This window comes from Oncorhynchus mykiss, chromosome Y, assembly GCF_013265735.2.
Source record: "Oncorhynchus mykiss isolate Arlee chromosome Y, USDA_OmykA_1.1, whole genome shotgun sequence".
NCBI lineage: Eukaryota > Metazoa > Chordata > Actinopteri > Salmoniformes > Salmonidae > Oncorhynchus > Oncorhynchus mykiss.
Window position 1 is genome coordinate 19,995,260 of NC_048593.1, and position 17,334 is coordinate 20,012,593.

The 17,334-nt window shown below is 45.1% G+C and overlaps 1 protein-coding gene across 4 annotated transcripts; it reads left to right on the forward strand.

Moving 5' to 3' along the window:
- The first annotated feature begins 104 nt into the window (after positions 1-104).
- Positions 105-16,130, forward strand: LOC110509783 (suppressor APC domain-containing protein 2). 4 transcript variants are annotated; one of them, XM_036967695.1, is made up of 6 exons: positions 105-1,006; positions 9,731-9,861; positions 12,126-12,272; positions 12,490-12,594; positions 12,885-12,998; positions 13,213-16,130. In XM_036967695.1, the coding sequence occupies exons 1-6, from the start codon at positions 184-186 to the stop codon at positions 13,339-13,341; spliced, it is 1,449 nt and encodes a 482-aa protein (XP_036823590.1). In that variant the 5' UTR covers positions 105-183; the 3' UTR covers positions 13,342-16,130. The 4 variants fall into 4 exon arrangements, with proteins under 4 accessions (XP_036823590.1, XP_036823591.1, XP_036823592.1 ...); XM_036967696.1 differs by having other exon boundaries at positions 12,888-12,998; XM_036967697.1 differs by lacking the exons at positions 105-1,006; positions 9,731-9,861 and adding an exon at positions 10,275-10,618.
- Positions 16,131-17,334: the final 1,204 nt, after the last annotated feature.

Sequence of the window (17,334 nt, forward strand, 5' to 3'; positions counted from 1 at the left end):
AAAAGCTGGTCGGATTTCTAATCTGTTTTGGAGAAATATAGTCTATAAAGACAGGTAGGGTAGGCTACTTATAAACACATTTATTTTTGTATCTCGCGTAAGACGTTGGTTATAACCACATTATAAGATATATATTGGTGAGGTTTGATTTTGATATCATTCAATTCAACGATTGATAACTTCATGGCTTTGATAGAAACTGATACTGATGGTAGCTGCAAATTGAACGGGCCGTCGACAATTTACGGTAGGATTGGCACAAGAAGACAAGGCAAGACAGGCATAACCGGTAAAATGCAGCCCAAAGACACGGAATATTCAACAGATGGGTTACCCAAAGCCTTTTTACACAGTCTGAGGACACTCTTTGACATCCTTGATGATGGGAAGAGAGGATATGTGCACATATCGGAGATTGAGAGTAGATGGCAAGGGGCAGATACTCATGATTTGTCCGGCGGGGTTCTGGAGTGTCTGAGGCTGGTGGCCCCACCTCATGGCTGCCTGACATTTGAGCGCTTCGTGGCGGGGCTGCGATACTCCATGCCGAAAGCGGACAACAACAACCACATAAAGGCTCAGGTTTCCCTGCACCCGAAACAAGCACTCCTGCACTCCAAACGGCACCATATGCCAGCGCAAAAACCTGCCCCGCTCTCTACCTGCTCTGTCGGAACTCTGATTGAAAACAAAGTTCGCCCACTGGGTCCAAGCAATGGGACAAATACGCATCACAAACGCGCGTCCTCACTTCAGAGTCGGTCCAGACATAATGAGGGGAAAACTGGACACCCACCAGTCACCTCGGTCGTAGGGGGTCCCATGCGTTACACCAATACGGGTTATGAGAGAACAGGCAGAAGTTTGGAACGGATAACCATTGTGCCCGAAAGCGGTTCATATCGAGCGGATTCGGTTCGGATGGGGAAGCAGACGCATCCACAGAAGAGTCGGGTGAGGTCCACAGAGTCCCTTGCTTTCGAGTCGTCAAGTCTCCAAAAACCAAGTAAGTTTGATTATCAAAGCTCAATCAAATCAGGACCAGTCTTCCACCATCTCTATCCATCTCCCCATCATGTCTATGTATTTTGTTTCTCACTATGCTAAGCGATCAGTACTCGTCCTCAGCAATAAGATCAACTGGGGTATAAACAGATCAGGGCTATTCTGCTGCCTCAGTCTCATTGACCCATGTGTGGAGGTAGAGGAGTTGGAAACACACACACACCCATTACACACATTTCTATACCAGACTGTCATCACTAAACAACTGCAGCACTAGCACCAGGTTCCAACATGTTTAGCATCACATGCTGACTAGACTAGGTTGAAAAGCATTAAACATGCATGGCAATTTAGCTACCTAGCTTGCTGTTGCTAGCTAATTTGTCCTGCGATATAAACATTGGGTTGTTATTTTACCTGAAATGCATAAAGTCCATTACTCTGACAATGAATCCACAGATAAAAGGGTAAACTGAGTTTGTTTCTAGAAATCTCTCCTCCTTCATGCTTCTTCTTTTTCTTTGGACTTTATATGGCGGTTGGCAACCAACTTTAAGGTGCATTATGAGTGTGGACCTCAGTTCATGTTTCAATCACCCACGTGGGTATATGCTCCTAAAAACCAATGAGGACATACACACACTTTCATGCATCGTATATGCTGCTGCTACTCTATTCTTATTTTACTCTTATGAGTATCTATCCTGGTGCCTATATGTACATATCTATCTCAATGACCTCATACCCCTGCACATTGATCTGGTACTGGTACTCCCTGTATATAGCCTCATTATTGTGTATTTTATTCCTATTGTGTTATTATTGTATTTATTTGTATTTCTTAACTCTGCATAGTTGGGAACGGCCTAGTAAGTAAGCATTTCACATTAAAGTCTCTACCTGTTGTATTCGGTGGATGTGTCAAATACAATTATATTTGATTTGTTGACAAATGTCCACATTAAAACAGAGCCCATGACCTGGGGCCACAGCTAGGGGTCAATCCTTCCACACACTCTGGGTTTTTACTAATGGAGGAGCTCAGCTAACATTATTTTGTTATCGTTATTTCAAAGCCCTGGTATGCCTCTCAAATCTCTCTGCTGCAGTGAAGAGTGTGTAATTGAATAATTGACCTCCAGCTCATCCAGAGTGAGTCACAGATCATGTCTTCCGGATGCTTAGCCAGAGTTTAGACTGGGCTCTGGGCTCCTCCTATTGGGATCATCAGCCCAATTTTCCCTGGTCCTTTCCTGGTCTCGCTCATTAGACTGACCTGTGTTCACTGAAGTCGGGAAAGCTATGGAGAAAATCCTGCTCTCTCTCTCCTATGTGCACACAGCCCCCCCCCCCCTTCCCTCTCTCACTTTCTCTCTCTCCCTCTAATGGCCCTGCTGAGTCCAATCCTGTCTGTATCTATAACAGGGACATGTCCGTGAAGCAGCCTGGAGGCCCTGGCTAGATACTTATATCAGTGCCATAGACCCACGCTACCCACTACTCTCTGTAGAGCCATGGGATTGGAGAGTGTGGTGAATGGCAATGTAATCTCCCCCAGCAAACCCGCTGGATTAGCACAGATTACGTGCAGAGTAATTGAGGCACTGCAGCGGTGAAATCCTGCCCACCCCTGGCCAAGCTACCATTACCCTGCTCTCTCTTCTCTCGCTCTCATTGTGTTCCAAATGGCATCCTATTCCCTACATAGTGCACTACTTGGCTCTGGTCAAAACTAGTGCACTATGTAGGAAATATAGTGCCATTTGGGATGCAGACTCTTGGGGGATGTCCAAAATCATGGAGAGAGGTCACGTCTGCCCGGCTGTGGAACTCATTGAAGAGGCTGATGTGGTATTGGAGCAGGGTAATGTGAAGAGGCTGATGTGGTATTGGAGCAGGGTAATGTGAAGAGGCTGATGTGGTATTGGAGCAGGGTAATGTGAAGAGGCTGATGTGGTATTGGGGCAGGGTAATGTGAAGAGGCTGATGTGGTATTGGAGCAGGGTAATGTGAAGAGGCTGATGTGGTATTGGAGCAGGGTAATGTGAAGAGGCGGATGTGATATTGGAGCAGGGTAATGTGAGGAGGCTGATGTGGTATTGGAGCAGGGTAATGTGAGGAGGCTAATGTGGTATTGGAGCAGGGTAATGTGAAGAGGCTGATGTGGTATTGGAGCAGGGTAATGTGAGGAGGCTGATGTGGTATTGGAGCAGGGTAATGTGAAGAGGCTGATGTGGTATTGGAGCAGGGTAATGTGAGGAGGCTGATGTGGTATTGGAGCAGGGTAATGTGAAGAGGCTGATGTGGTATTGGAGCAGGGTAATGTGAGGAGGCTGATGTGGTATTGGCGTAGGGTAATGTGAAGAGGCTGATGTGGTATTGGAGCAGGGTAATATGAAGAGGCAGATGTGATATTGCAGCAGGGTAATGTGAAGAGGCTGATGTGGTATTGGAGCAGGGTAATGTGAAGAGGCTGATGTGGTATTGGGGCAGGGTAATGTGAAGAGGCTGATGTGGTATTGGAGCAGGGTAATGTGAAGAGGCTGATGTGGTATTGGAGCAGGGTAATGTGAAGAGGCTGATGTGGTATTGGAGCAGGGTAATGTGAAGAGGCTGATGTGGTATTGGAGCAGGGTAATGTGAAGAGGCTGATGTGGTATTGGAGCAGGGTAATGTGAAGAGGCTGATGTGGTATTGGAGCAGGGTAATGTGAAGAGGCTGATGTGATATTGGAGCAGGGTAATGTGAAGAGGCTGATGTGGTATTGGAGCAGGGTAATGGGCCAGTGGATGGAGCTGGACTGTGGACTATGTTTAACAGAACTACTGACCCCAATGCTTTAGTGCCCTGCCAAAGTTAAGCTGAAAGAAAGGCATAATAACAAGTATCACTTCCCTGGAACACTATGAAGTATTTCCCACACTCTTAACGGCAGCTTCTGGACAACGTCACTGTGTGGGCGACATGACGTCCATGCTGTACAATGCTCTAAACACTGAAAAAAGATGAGGACAGATTGAGCATTTTTCATGGTTGCAGTGCCTGTTGTTCTATCTCTGTGTACCTGAGCAGTGAACTGTAGGCAGCCACGCAGGCAGGGGAGGCTATGTGGAAGTGGTTGGACAGAGAGAGCGAGAGAGAGCTTGTCAGAGCTGGCCTTTCCGACCCGTCTGACTGCAAATTACCCATGAGGTGTGAGGAACAACTCACCTCTGGAAAAACTGTCTCTGGAGCCAGAGACCGTTTGGAGAAGCGCAGAGGAGGTGGTGTATGTCTCTTTGTTAACAACAACTTGTCCACAATCTGTAATATTAAGGACGTCTTGAGGTGTTAGAATACCTCATGATAAACTGTAGACCACATAATTTACCAACAGAGTTTTCATCTTAATTTTACGTAGTTTCTAACCACCTCAAGCTGATGCTGGTACTAAGACCGCACTCAACGAGCTGTATAAGGCCAAAAGCAAACAAGAAAATGCTCACCCAGAGTGGCCGGTCACTTTAATTCAAGAAAACTGAAATCACATTTACTCCACACACAGAGTCGCATACAAAGCTCTCCCTCGCCCTCCATTTGGTAAATCTGACCATAACTCTATCCTTCTGATTCCTGCTTAAAAGCAAAAACTCAAACAGGAAGTACCAGTGACATGCTCAATACGGAAGTGCTCTGATGAATCAGATGCTAAGTTATAGGACTGTTTTGCTAGCACAGACTGGAATATGTTCTGGCATTCATCCGATTGCATTGAGGAGTTTACCACATCAGTCACCTGCTTCATTAATAAATGCATCGATGACTTGTCCCCTCAGTGACTGTACATACATATCCCAACCAGAAGCCAAAGATTACAGCCAACATCCGCACTGAGCTAAAGGCTAGATCTGCTGGTTTCAATGAGCTAATCCCGCTATGCCCTCCGACGAACCGTTAAACAGGCAAAGTGTCAATACAGGACCAAGATCGAATCCTGCTACACCAGCTCTGATGCTCGTCGGATGTGGCAGGGCTTGCACACTATCATGGATTACAAACGGAAACCCAGCCGTGAGCTGTCCAGTGCCTACCAGCTAAATACTTTCTATGCACGCTTCGAGGCTAGCAACGCTGAACTATGCATGAGAGCACCAGCTGTTTCTGGATGACTGTGTGATCACGCTCTCTGTAGCCGATGTGCGTAAGACCTTTAAACAGTCTTACATTCTCAAAGCCGAAGGGCCAGACGGATTACCAGGACACGTAGTGAGACCAGCTGGCAAGTGTCTTCACTGACATTTTCAACCTCTCCCTGACCCAGTCTGTAATACCTACATGTCTCAAGCACACCACCAGTCCCCGTGCACAAGAATGCCAAGGTAACCTGTCTGAATGACTCACATGTGTAGCCATGACATTTTTTGGCTGGTCATGGTATCACATAAACACCATCATCCCAGACGCCCTGGACCCACTCCAATTAGCATACCACTTCAAAAGATCCACAGATGCCGCAATCGATATTGCACTCCACACTGCCCTTTCCCACCTGAACAAAAGGAACACCTACAGTGGGGCAAAAAAAGTATTTAGTCAGCCACCAATTGTGCAAGTTCTCCGACTTAAAAAGATGAGAGAAGCCTGACAGACAAATTGAGAAAAAAAAATACAGAAAATCACATTGTAGGATTTTTAATGAATTTATTTGCACATTATGGTGGAAAATAAGTATTTGGTCAATAACAAAAGTTTATCTCAATACTTTGTTATATACCCTTTGTTGGCAATGACAGAGGTCAAACGTTTTCTGTAAGTCTTCAAGGTTTTCACACACTGTTGCTGGTATTTTGGCCCATTCCTTCATGCAGATCTCCTCTAGAGCAGTGATGTTTTGGGGCTGTTGCTGGGCAACACGGTCTTTCAACTCCCTCCAAATATTTTCTATGGGGTAGAGATCTGGAGACTGGATAGGCCACTCCAGGACCTTGAAATGCTTCTTACGAAGCCACTCCTTCATTGCCTGGGCGGTGTGTTTGGGATCATTGTCATGCTGAAAGACCCAGCCACGTTTCATCTTCAATGCCCTTGCTGATGGAAGGAGGTTTTCACTCAAAATCTCACGATACATGGCCCCATTAATTCTTTCCTTTACACGGATCAGTCGTCCTGGTCCCTTTGCAGAAAAACAGCCCCAAAGCATGATGTTTCCACCCCCATGCTTCACAGTAGGTATTGTGTTCTTTGGATGCAACTCAGCATTCTTTGTCCTCCAAACACGACGAGTTGAGTTTTTACCAAAAAGTTATATTTTGGTTTCATCTGACCATATGACATTCTCCCAATCTTCTTCTGGATCATCCAAATGCTCTCTAGCAAACTTCAGACGGGCCTGGACATGTACTGGCTTAAGCAGGGGGACACGTCTGGCACTGCAGGATTTGAGTCCCTGGCGGCGTAGTGTGTTACTGATGGAAGGCTTTGTTACTTTGGTCCCAACTCTCTGCAGGTCATTCACTAGGTCCCCCCGTGTGGTTCTGGGATTTTTGCTCACCGTTCTTGTGATCATTTAGACCCCACGGGGTGAGATCTTGCGTGGAGCCCCAGATCGAGGGAGATTATCAGTGGTCTTGTATGTCATCCATTTCCTAATAATTGCTCACACAGTTGATTTCTTCAAACCAAGCTGCTTACCTATTGCAGATTCAGTCTTCCCAGCCTGGTGCAGGTCTACAGTGTTGTATAAGGTGTCCTTTGACAACTCTTTGGTCTTGGCCATAGTGGAGTTTGGAGTGTGACTGTTTGAGGTTGTGGACAGGTGTCTTTTATACTGATAACAAGTTCAAACAGGTGCCATTAATACAGGTAACAGTAGAGGCCTCTTAAAGAAGAAGTTACAGGTCTGTGAGAGCCAGACATCTTGCTTGTTTGTAGGTGACCAAATACTTATTTTCCACCATAATTTGCAAATAAATTCATAAAAAATCCTACAATGTGATTTTTTTCTCTCTCTCATTTTGTCTGTCATAGTTGAAGTGTACCTATGATGAACATTACAGGCCTCTCTCATCTTTTTAAGTGGGAGAACATGCACAATTGGTGGCTGACTAAATACTTTTTTGCCCCACTGTATGTGAGAATGCAGTTAATTGAATACAGCTCTGTGTTCAACACCGTTGTGCCCTTCAAGCTCATCGCTAATCTAACGATGCTGGGATTAAACACCTCCCTCTACAACTGAATCCTTCCTGACAGGCCACCCCCAGGTGGTTAGGGTAGGCAAAAACAACTACGCCACGCTGACCTTCATCACGGGGGCCCCTCAGAGGTGTGTGCTTAGTCCCCTCCTGTACTCCCTGTTCACCCACGACTCCAACACCATCATTAAATTTGCAGACGACACAGCCTGATCACTGACGACGATGAGACAGCCTACAGGGAGGAGTTCAGAGACCTGGCAGTGTGGTGGCAGGACAATAACCTCTCCCTCAACGTCAGCAAGACAAGGGAGCTGATTGTGGACTACAGGAAACGGAGGACCGAGCATGCCCCCATCCACATCAAAGGGTCGGTTGTGGAACATGTTGAGAGCTTCAAGTTCCTTGGTGCCCACATGAATAAGGAATTATCATGGTCCACACACATCAACCCAGTCATGAAGAAGGCACTGCAACGCCTCGTCACCCTCATAAGGCTGAAAAGATTCTGCATGTGCCCTCAGATCCTCAAAATGTTATACAGCTGCAGCATTGAGAGCATCTTGACTGGCTGCATCAACACTTAGTATGGCAACTGTTTGGCATCAGACGCACGGCGCTACAGAGGGTAGTGCGTACTGCCCAGTACATAACTGGGGCCGAGCTCCCTGCCATCCAGGACCTTTATACCAGGTGGTGTCAGAGGAAGACCCTAAAAATTGTCAAAGACTCCAGCCACACAAGTCATAGACTGTTCTCTCTGCTACCACACGGCAATGGTACCGATGCACCAAGTCTGGAACAAACAGGACCCTGAACAGCTTATACCCCCAAGCCATAAGACTGCTAAATAGTTAGATAAATAGTTAACCAATACCTACCAGGACTATCTGTAGTGACCCTTTTTGCACAAACTCTTTTGACTCATCAAATACGCTGCTGCTACTATTTATTATGTATCCTGTTGCCTAGTCACTTTATCCCTATCTATATGTACATATCTACCTCAATTACCTCGTACCCCTGCACATCAACTCTGTACTGGTATCCCATGTATATAGGCAAGTTATCATTACTCATTGTGTATTTATTCCTTGTGTTATTATTTTAAATGTTTTCAACAACAAAAAGTAGAAATGGCCATTAGGCTCTCTTTCAATTAGCAATGCTGTTTCAAGGCATGCAAATGAGGCTTACCTACACTGGTAAACAGTATCCTCTTTGGGTGCCACAGTCCAACTTGACGATTATCTAGAGCCACTAAACTAGGTGCTCTACATATTTCCCTCCACCCCTCTGAACCCCGCATACTCCTGCCCTCAAGGAACTATCTCCAGTTACCGATTAACAGGATTTCTGGAAGTCCGGATACAACATGGAAATGGGTCATGTTTTCTCTGCTCTGTTATCAACTATCACCTGAACTGTTTTTATATACATAAGTTCTTACATTGTATTCTCATCTTCCCCCAGAATTGTAATTTATCCCCATTCAATACAACCCAACCAGATAGGGTTGATAAGGTTAGCAGGGAGGGAGGGTAGCACCCTCGTGTGGCCACCAAAGGCACTGCAGGGTTTACAGATTTCACTACTCTGAGTAGTGGCCTCTCCCCTTTCTCTCTCTCTCTCTCTCTCTCTGTCTCTTTCGTGTTCTCCCTCGTTCACGCACACTCACTCACTCACTCACTCACTCACTCACTCACTCATATACACACACACAGTCATAGACTGTTCTCTCTGCTACCGCATGGCAAGCAGTAGCGATGCACCAAGTCTCGAACCAACAGGATCCTGAACAACATTTACCCCCAAGCCATGGGACTGCTAAATAGTTACCCAAATAGCTACCCAGACTGCATTGACCATTTTTGCACCAACTCATTTGATTCATCACTTACTGTATGCTGCTGCTGCTACTCTGTTTATTATCTATTCTGTTGCCTAGTCACTTTACCCCTGCCTATAGGTACATAGTACCTCAATTACCTCCTAGTCCTGTACATCGACTTGGTACCCAATGTATATAGCCAAGTTATCATTGCTCATTTTGTGTTTGTTCCTCGTTATTTTTAAAATCATTTTCCAAAATGTTCTCTGCATTGTTGGGAAGAGCCCGTAAGTAAGCATTTCACTGTTAGTCTACACTTGTTGTTTATGTGAAAGCATGTGACAAATTACAATTTGATTTGATGTGGAGTTTTGGTGACAATGTCTCTTTTGATTGTTGGCTGGGGGACAGTTCAGTTCTATCATAGATGGAAACCGTGATGCACTGAACACAACAGAGTGAGTCAGAACTTCTCTCTGATGTTCATGTCCATCTAGCTCTATGTATTTGATACTAACATTATAGAAGTGCAAACAAGTTTGTTCTTCCTCACAGCAAATGGGTATGTTTACATTTTATGTATTAATTATCCAGTTACCCAAAGCATAGTTGTACTAACCAGACAGTTGATACCTGTGTTCCAGACAAGACCTGGAAGTCAGTTGATGAAATCAGCAAAAAATCTTTCTGACCACCCATTCCTGCCCAATTTCTGGTCCAGGTATTGTGGAGGCTGGGTTACCGAGGTCCCAGAGTGAGTCAGCCACGGGATTCACTGTCTCCAGACGCCATGGGCGGAGCCGAGATGAGCAGAGACGCCACACCATCACCAACGGGGTGGATTATGTAATGGTACTTACGCCCGCTAACACACACACACACACACACACACACACACACACACACACACACACACTGTTGCATTATGCACAGTTTTCAGAGAGGCAGTCAAGCAACCATGTTCTCACTGCCAGTGAAAACAGGTATTTTGTGACCCACAGACAACGTGAAAGTGGTCTCATACTGGTGTTCAGTGATATGGTTGGTGTTAGGGGTCAGTTTAACTTTTTATCTAGAGTGGGGGTGAGGTGGAGAACAGTTTCATGGATAAACAGGCCTATCTGCTCTGTGCAGACTGCAACTGCTGTAGGTCACTTTGTTTCTGTTGGCCAACACCCACCATTAACTCCCCCATTCAACCCCTTTCCCTACACCCCTCCCACCTTTCACTCAGTCCAACCCCTCTCCCCCTGTGGCCCTCCCAATCCCCTGCCCCCTTTCCATGCCTCCTCTCGCCCTCTTTTTCTCTCTTTCTATCCCCCTGCCTCCAGTTTCTCTCTGAGCCCTACTTTATCCCCCTCTCTATGTCTTCTCCTCTCCTTCCACTCGTTCTCTGTGTGAAGTCGTAGAGGGAGCTGCTCCCCCCTCCCCCCTCTGGCCGCCTGTCCTCATTGTAATGAGCCGGGTCGGGCCCAGGGGCCTGGAAGCAGGGGATTCGCTTGGCCCACCCGGCCCAGCCTGGACAGCTGTCTGGGCAGCCTACACCACTGTCTTCATCCCTCTCAGCAGCAGTCTGTACAGCAGCAAGGCGCTGCACTTTTTCCTCGGGGTGAGTGAGAACAACTAGAGGAGAGAGGTCAGGAAAGAGAGTCTTGTTTGGTCATTGAGCTGTTTCCATGTATGTGTATGTCTATTACACGCTTGCAGATGTGTGTTGAGCAGTGTCAAAATGTAACTATGGAGTTATGAGCAGAGTCAGGGAGAGATAACTGTTTGTCAACTAATTGAATATTTAACAGTTCTGTGTCTGCGGTTGATGTGTTGTTGAAGCTAGTGGAAAGTACCAGTTTCAGTTGGTGTCTTGTTGATAACCAGTAAACTCCTAGTTGTAATGTTTGTTCCTCTGGCCCTAGCAGGTGTATGGTAGTTTGTACTGTTTGGAGCTGTTGTGTAGATTATCCTGATGCCCATGATTTTGTACTTTGTGATTTTAGATACGACAACATCATCTGTGTCATGCCGTTGTAGTACGCTTTGTCATTTTAACATTTACATTCAAGTCATTTAGCAGACGCTCTTATCCATAGCGACTTACAGGAGCAATTAAGGTTAGGTGCCTTGCTCAAGGGCACATCGTCGGCTCGGGGATTCAAACCACAGACCTCTCAGTTACGCTGTTAACCGCGAGGCCACCTGCAGCCCTGGTGATGTTAGCTTTGTCAGCCAGCTCTTCCCTCCCGTACCCCCTCTCCCCTCTGCAACTTTTCCTCCCCCTGTTCTCTCCCCTCTTTACAGAGCAGATTTTCCCTGCCTGTGGCCCACCACACAAACACAGCCTGACACTCTGCGTCACGCTTCATTCCAGCCACAACCCCACCCCCCACTCCCCAACCTCTCTTTCATCCCTCGCTCTCCTCTCCTCTGTTTGCAGCTCCCATTCATCCCAGCATGGCCAGAGCTGAAAGGGGAAATGTGTTTAGTATGCAGTGATGGCACAAGAGGTTTACCCTGGCTAATTACAGTCCAGATCAGATAACAACAACGACAGGATCAGTAGACTTTGACAATACTGGTTGGTTTGGCCACCGCATTATGTCATTGGGAACTAGGCCTTTGTAGAGACATGGTTTTCCCAACGGTGATAGTGTATAGAGAGGGTGGCTGAATGCCAGGAATGGGGCCTGTGCTGTGGTACTGGAGGATAGGATGGTCAGCAGAACTCTATGCTGTCTACCTGTCACTGGGACAGGACGACCTGTTGTAGTGGCTACTGTTTTCCCATTCTTAGGTCTCTGCATGGTTGCCATGGCGCCGGGCTGATCGCTGCTCTTAACATTGTCTCTCCTGTTGAGATCAGGGTACCACTCCGGCACAATTGGCCCGGTGCCATTGTCTCAGAACAAAAGCGGCAGTCAAATATGCAAATAGAAGGGTGCAGATTTCCCAAGTCACCCAAAACAACATAACCATCATAAATATTGACATGCAAGCTTTGTTTGGGGCTCAGGATGAGTATAAGCTTGAGGGGACAGGTTCGCCAAATGACTTCAGGTAAGTGACCCATATTGACGATGACAGTAAGAGAGAAATTGACTCCCTTTCCCCCCTCCCTCCAGCTGAAGCAGATGAAGGAGTTGGAGCAGGAGAAGGACTCTCTGCTGGCCGGTCTGGGCGTGGTGGAGCGGGCTAGAGAGTGGTACCAGACTCAGATCCACAACGTCACCGAGAGACAGAGACACGTGGGCCAAAGCAACCACTGCACGGTAATGACTGTTCAGTAGGCAAGAAACAGATGGAAAAATAACTGAAACAGCGAGGGACTACTATTGAGGTTCAATAAGAAACGCTCCTTTTCGTTTTCCGTTGCATGCCCTAATAAACATGACCCAAGGCATGTATACAATTTAGTAGGAATGGATGATACAGTGTATGAATAATCTGAAACTGTCCGGTTCTTACTCTCTTTCTCTCTCCCACCAGGATTCCTTCGCAGAATCCCAGAATCAAAGTCACAGGAATGTTCTGCTTCCCAAGCTGCAGGAAGTCAACCGTTGCCTTAATGACCTAATTTCCTGCTCTGGAGTGGTGCGTCTTGAAATAACACACCTTCCCTGACTGTGTCTAACTGAGCGTCCTCACTGCTCTTAAAATGGGGGATGGTTGTCTCATATGACTGTGTCATTTCTAAGGTCAAATTGAATTCCACGGCAATTTTGAAGGGACTTATTTTCCTCTTACTGGAGTCCTCCCAGTGGCAATTAGATGTTGAGAGGTAGTTCTACGTTTTAGAAACAGAGTATAGTCAAGCCTAAACACTAGTCGTTACTGAAACATGGTAATTCATGGGGAATAATCTTTCTTTCTCTCCCTCTTAGCAGTCTTTCCCATCCTCCAGCTCCCAGCCCACAGTGATCTCCTCCAGCTCCCAGCCTCCTGCCCCCCCACAAGCCATTCAGAGACTAAAGGACCAGAACCGCCTTCTCACCCAGGTAAACTGAACATATCATGTCAATGTATTGTAAATGTCCAGATTTCCTGAACATCTCACCACTGTCCCTTTATGATGGTCTGACCTCTACCTATGTCTTCTCCAAGATGCACAGGAGCTGTATGTATACTCCTTTAATGCACAATAAATGCTTGTTTAAACTCAAAACGATCTTCCCCCCCTGTCCATGTCTCTCGTCCTCCATCCCGGTGCAGGAGGTGACAGATAAGGGTAAGCGCATCACTCAGCTGGAGCAGGAGAAGTCTGCTCTGATCAAACAGCTGTTTGAGGCTTGCGCCCGGAGCACGCATGACAGCAGCACCATGGACTCCACCTTCATCTGAATACAGACACCATAATACAACCACACTGGGCTCCAGCTCTATCTGACCCCCCTTCCTGTAGCACTCCTACTGGATTCCACACTCAACTCACCACTTCTGTCATGATGAAAGCACCTTGAACTTTTTACCCCGCATTGTACCACTCCTTTTGGATCTCCCCAACTGACCACTCCACTTAAAATGGCCTGCACACTAATCTGGGATGGCCACTCCTTGAGGGGAGGGACCCCCGAGTCAACCCTCCTATAATAAAGTCAGCCTCGCCCACTGGGCAAAAATCCAGGAACACCACAGTCTTACCACTCCTAACTGGGGCCTTCCCAGGATTCCACTCCCACTTGATCACTCCAAGGATCTACTGTGATGCACTAGGATCCTACCTTATTGGACCAGCCTTTATGTTTACCCTCCCTCTCATCACAGTATATCCTATGTGATTGGACATCATGGACTACATTTAAAACCGCTACAGGGAGCTACAGGATCCATCCCTGACAATCACCATGACAACAGCTGCTGTACAAAATACATTTGTTAGAGGGACTTCCGGACCGATACACACACCACACTAAAAATGTAGATTTTTTTTTAAATGAAAAAGTTGATGTGCTGTGATCTACCATTCCAACACAATGTTGTTAACCATTTAATCCAGAGACTTTGATCCCGGTCACACATTGGTCGATATTTCTCCCCTTCTATTCCAACACACCCAGTTGTGTACCTCAAACCTTCATTGAAATGGTTGATATGATGAGAAGCTGAGCTCTCCTGACCTGGAGGGCACAATGACTGTGCAGCATCGCATGTATGTCTCTCTAAGTGCCCTTTAAGTGACGCACCAGTATATATAACCTATTGCCCACCATTTTAGAAGCAGAGCAGCGTGTAAATGTCCCATTTTGTTTCCCTTAAAGTGAATGTATATTGAGAACACCAAAAGGTCCTACAAGCCAAGGGGATCGAGTAGTGGAGAGGGTAAGAGAGAGGTTTGCACGTAGAAGAGACTTGAAGATGAGAAGGATTGGTATATATTGAATGTGCATTGAGCCCTGGTCCTCAGTGGCAGTGTGACCACTGGAGCAGGGCGTGGCTCAGAGAATAGGGCTGTTGTGTTGGCTAGTGGAATTAAAGTGACTCCTTGGTTAATAGGCCTCTAATGTAATGATTCATGCAAGACTGGTTTTATCGTGCCACTTCTCCTCTGTGGTGTCCTGGAGCCTTTGTGTAAAAAAAAAGAAAAAAGAATGAGTGATACCACTTTCTGTTCGTCCTGTACTAACATGGTATGTGAGACTTGGTTCCCTGAGAGGTGAACACCAAGTACAGGTGCAACCGCTCTTTACTGCTATTCTTCATAATGGTCCCACTAATGCAGGATAATAAACCACATTTTTTTAGTGGCTGTAGATTGCTATGTAACGCAGCTATGTGATGATGTTGCAGTGCAACTTGTATTAGGTACTGTCGTGATGTCTGCATACCAATACTCTCTGCTGTGACTGACTGCCTGTCTGTCTCTCCTGTTTGATTGTATGTCTTTGGTCTCCTTATTATCTCGCTGCACATGAGTATATGCCACCCTATCCTTTCCTATTTCAATTGAAGTATTCCCACTTGACTGTAAAATAAACACCAAAAGGTGCCAATAAGGTCATACTATCGATCAGCCACCTTTTCATCTATTTTGTGGTGTTTTACCTTGTGATTCATTTAGCCTTGCTTTTTCATTCCATTGTATTCCAGGGTTGATCCAGATGAGGGTCATCAGTAGTAGGGTGGTTTTAACATGTTATATTAGCATCTTGTTGAACAAAGTTGACTTGATTTAGAAAGCAGTCACCTCTATGCAGGTGGATGTTATGGGTCAGGATGTTGACTGAACAGCTTTTGGGTGCAGGGTGCCTCCAAGTCGGGTTTTGCATGTTTTTCAACCAGAATCTTACAAACTCTGGGTTGCAGACTGAGTAGATGAATTGAAGTTTATGAACATTGATAACGAAATTCTCATAACAGCATGGCACAGTTGGGAGCTTATAAACTTATATTACTTCTAAACAACCTCTTTTCCAGTATAGCAGATATTTAGAAAGTGAAGGAAAATATAAATAATTCTTACTTTGGTTAAAAAAGGTTTATACAGACAGCAAACTGGGCAAATATTTCACATTTGGATTCATATTTGTTGTTGTCAGCAAACATGAATTAAATTTAAAAATCAACCAAACAGTAAAACCCTCTTGTTGATTTGTGGTTGAAACCGGTGTTAAATTTAAACCATTTCTTCAACATCAATCAAAGAGCCATATTTGACGCGGTGTTTACGTTGTGGGGAACAACAATGTGCGGGGTGTCTATGGAAAAATGTTGCATCTTATTAAAACTGTTGATACACAAACGTCTCAATGAGAAAGTGTGTAGGAGGACAGGTATTCGAGGACGTGTAGCTTTGTCTTGAACCAGGCTTCCCTAAAACAGGTGTGACAACGACGTGATTTTGGAGGTATGGCAACGCGGGACTAGGTGGCGGGTAGTAGTGCTCATGTGTGGAGAGAAAGAAGACTCTTGTTTATCTGGATAGAATTACTGATACATTTGCATCTGATACTCATTCTTCCTCTTCTTTTGTAAAACTCTTTTTGTCGGTGGCTGCCAGTAAATAGCACCATTAGATTATCACACACATATAATAGCGCTTAACTAGTTGACTGTTTTTTTTTCTTCAATTGGTTCTTTCTGATCAAATAAAAAAGCAACCCGTGCCAAGTTGATGGACAGGTTGAAATGAATAACCTTTGATTGAGTGTGTTATTGTAAAGATGGATGGACAGAGTGTAACTGACCAGAGATGGGAAATGATCTGTGCAACAATGAGAAATATTAGCCATCTAATTCATTGCTGGCGACCAGACTACTAGAAGCTACATAGTCTATTCTCAGATAGAGATCTTTGTGTCTTCCGTTGAGAGATAATATAACTGGCATTAGGCGTCTCTGACAGATCAATGATTGCCATTGTATTTAATTAGGTGGACAATGCCTCACAGATAACCGTCAGACTAGGAAATGCCCTAGTACGTTATCACAGTATGACATAATTCATCCAATATTCAATTTTGATTTCATTAGTTAAGATCCAACGGAAAAGATTTCAATAAGTAATAGAATTCTGTTTGGCCTGAACATACATCTTAGACTTTATTGGGATTGGTATAATGACTACTGTATGTCTTTCAAATGTTTTAGAAATGGTGAGACTGTGGGGTTTATTCAAGAGACATTAGGATGTGACCATTAAGCAAGTTGACGAAGCTAAACTCCTAGGTATAACATTGGATGGTCAATTATCATGGTCAAGTCATATTGACAGAGTTGTTGTGAAGATGGGGAGGGGTCTGGCTGTTAAAAAAAAATATTCTCTGTGTTTGTTTTTACACAAAAATCAACTGTACTAGTTGTTCAGGCTCTGGTCTTGTCCCATCTTGATCACTATCCGGAATATGTGAAGCAAAGAAAGACCTAGCAAAGTCACAGCTTGTCCTTCACTGCACATGCAGAACTATCATCAACGACCTGCATGCCAGTCCTTCCTGGTTGAGAGTTGACGAGAGATTAACTGCTTCTCTTCTAGTTTTTATGAGAAATATTACTGTGATGAAAATTCCAAATAACATTCAGCTCAGACACTCATACATACCCCACAAGACATGTCACCAGGGGTCTCTTCACAGTCCCCAAATCCAAAACAAATTCACGGCAACGCACAGTATTAAACAGAGCCATGATCACATTGAACTCCCTTCCATCTTCTATTACTCAAGCAAAAGCAAAATTACCTTTGAAAGTGTATAAAACAACATCTCATGGCACAAGACTGTGAAATGACAAACACACGCACACCCAGACACACTATCACACATTATTCTTTAGTTGTATTGCTTGTATATCATTGTATTTTAAAATTGTGTGACTGTTCCTGTCCATCAGTGTTTT